General features: G+C 55.1%; 1 protein-coding gene across 1 annotated transcript in view; it reads left to right on the top strand.

Annotated features, from left to right (window-relative positions):
• Window positions 1-1,898: 1,898 nt before the first annotated feature.
• Window positions 1,899-2,276, top strand: part of LOC104524788 (seizure 6-like protein) — a gene marked incomplete at both ends in the record, with an annotated part of 10,971 nt that continues 10,593 nt past the window's right edge. Inside the window, one exon of the mRNA XM_010167773.1 lies at window positions 1,899-2,256. Coding sequence (XP_010166075.1) covers window positions 1,899-2,256 — 358 coding nt within the window. The remainder of the gene's footprint in view (window positions 2,257-2,276) is intronic.

The raw sequence follows: 2,276 nt of genomic DNA, 5'->3' as shown, positions 1-2,276 counted from the left end.
ATGGGGGCCTGCCACTGGCAGTGCCCTGGGGATCGAGTCCCCCATCACCCCATGGTGGGATGCCCATGGTCCAGGATCAGCCCAGGGGTGGGATGCAGAGGGAAGCAGAGACACTCAGAGACAAGCAGAGGGTGCGGGGGCTCCTGGGCTGCCCCACCAGCAGCGTGTGTAGGGACACTGAGGCACCCAGCCTCCCCGGGGGAGATTATTCAGAGCCGACACAAGTCAGTGGTTGCAAACGATGTGTGTGAAATGTCTCCTAATGTGCTAAGGGAATCAGCTAATGAATTTGATGAACCACTGCTAATTAAAGAATTAATTTTTTAAGTCATGGGAAACTTCACATGAGAGGCCAGGGAGCCCTTGGCAGGAGAGGAGAGGCCACCACCCCGCCTGCAGCCCAGGGGAAGGCTCCCGCAGTCCCGCAGTGCACACAGACCTGGGCAGAAAGGTGTCTCCAGCCTCAGACAAGCAGGTTTTGGAAACTCCACCCTTCAGGTTAACTCTGCCAACCTTTGCTATTCCCGGTTGTGTTCCCTTACCACAGAATCCCAGAATTGCCTTGATTGGAAAAGACCTTTAAGATCATCAAGTCCATTCATTAGATGCAGAAGCAGAAGTTGAACGGCATTAAAATCCCAGGGGGATGTAAGGAGTGGTTGGACTCTGGGGGAACATACTCCCCTGTGGCAATCACCTGGCAGTGTCCCTCTTTCAGGTTTCACATCCCAAACCTCCTTTCTTCCTTTCATTCCAGTCCTACCTCAATTAGTAGAATTTGAAACACATTCCCACAAAAATCAAGTTTAAATTTAACGTCAACGTTGTGCTTTTGTTTAACGTACCTGTAACACTAATTGTCATGAAGTGCCCAGGCTGAGCCGGAGGTTTATCATGCTTTGCTGGTTTATCATCACTCTTTGTTTGGGAAAGAAGCCCCCGGCTGCCGCTGCGGTCCCTGTCCCAGGGGATGTGTGGCGGGCACACGTCCCACCTGCCCTCGCAGCAGCTCGAACCGCTTTTTGCAGCAGGTCGGTGCCTTCGTTTGCAGTCACAGAGGGGAGCACTCCGAGGGCAGGGACCCCTTGTTTTGGGGACTCAGGCTCCAAACCCTCCCGGGGGAGGTAAGGGGGTGGAATTACCATCTTTAAGTACCGCGCATTAAGCACCTTCCTTGGCAACTGCCGTTTCCATGGCAAATGTTGACTCTCTGCCTCTCGGAGCTTTCTGCAGAGCCACGGAGATGCTTAGAGCTTATTTTCCACCGGAGCCCACAGCGCAATCAGACCCGTTGGTGGTGAAAAAATCTGTATTTCAGGCAATTAGGCCCCCGGCCGAAGCGGTGGCGGTGCGGCTTTGATTACTCTTTCTTTCCTGCGCGTTGCTGTGCCCAGCACAAAGGCTGCTGGCTGCCTAAGGAGGAACTTTGCAGAAGCGGGTGGTGTTTTGCCGCGGGAAGCCGGTGAATCGGCGTCTGTTCCCCGCCGGGCAGCAACGTGGGGGAAGACAATGGGAACGAGCCGCGGGCTAATCAGGCGCTTTGAAATCGCCGTATTTGCTGATGACAATTGCAAAAATAAAGGCTTTTCACAGAGATGGAGCCAGAGCAACAAACTCAGCAGGAGCGAGTGAACCTCCCTGAACAAGTTGACCTCTAGATAAAGAGACCAAATAGCGGCTCTGAAACGGCGAGATAAGGCCACCGAGTTTCAGCAGAAACCCAACTTTCAGGGAATCGGTGCAGGCTCATTAGTGCTTTCCCATAAAGAGCCTTTTGGGAGAGCGGTAGGCGTTCAATCAGCCGCAGCTCCCCGGGGGGTTGATTTTGTGCCACCGGCACAGTTATAATTTCATGCCCAGAATTGCCCAAGTCCCACTTATCCCCATTTTTTTTGCAGACAGTGGATCAGGGGCAGCGCTGGTCCCCTCCAGCCCGGACCCTCTGGCTGCGGATGAGCCGGTGGACAAGCTGGTTGGCAGAGCCAGGGAGCTCGGGCATGGCACTGCCCTCAACCTGCTGCCGGCCGCGGAGGATGGCACCAACCCGGCATCAGAGGAGACAACACTGCTGGTGCAGAGCCACGTCCTGTCAACACCCACCATGGCCCCCGACGCTGATGCAAAACAAACTTTCCCTGTTAAGAAAAAGCCACCTACTCTAAAGCAAGTAAATATGGCAAGGAAGCACCTGAGGCCCAAGCCCACCCTGCCAGGGCCACCCAGGGCTGCCTCCCCGGCCAGCCCACCAGGCTCTGGGCTCCCTGCTGTCCCCCAAG

This window comes from Antrostomus carolinensis, unplaced genomic scaffold (assembly GCF_000700745.2).
Source record: "Antrostomus carolinensis isolate BGI_N321 unplaced genomic scaffold, ASM70074v2 scaffold29465, whole genome shotgun sequence".
NCBI lineage: Eukaryota > Metazoa > Chordata > Aves > Caprimulgiformes > Caprimulgidae > Antrostomus > Antrostomus carolinensis.
Note: the sequence above shows the minus strand (reverse complement) of the source record. Positions and strands in the feature narration are given on the sequence as shown.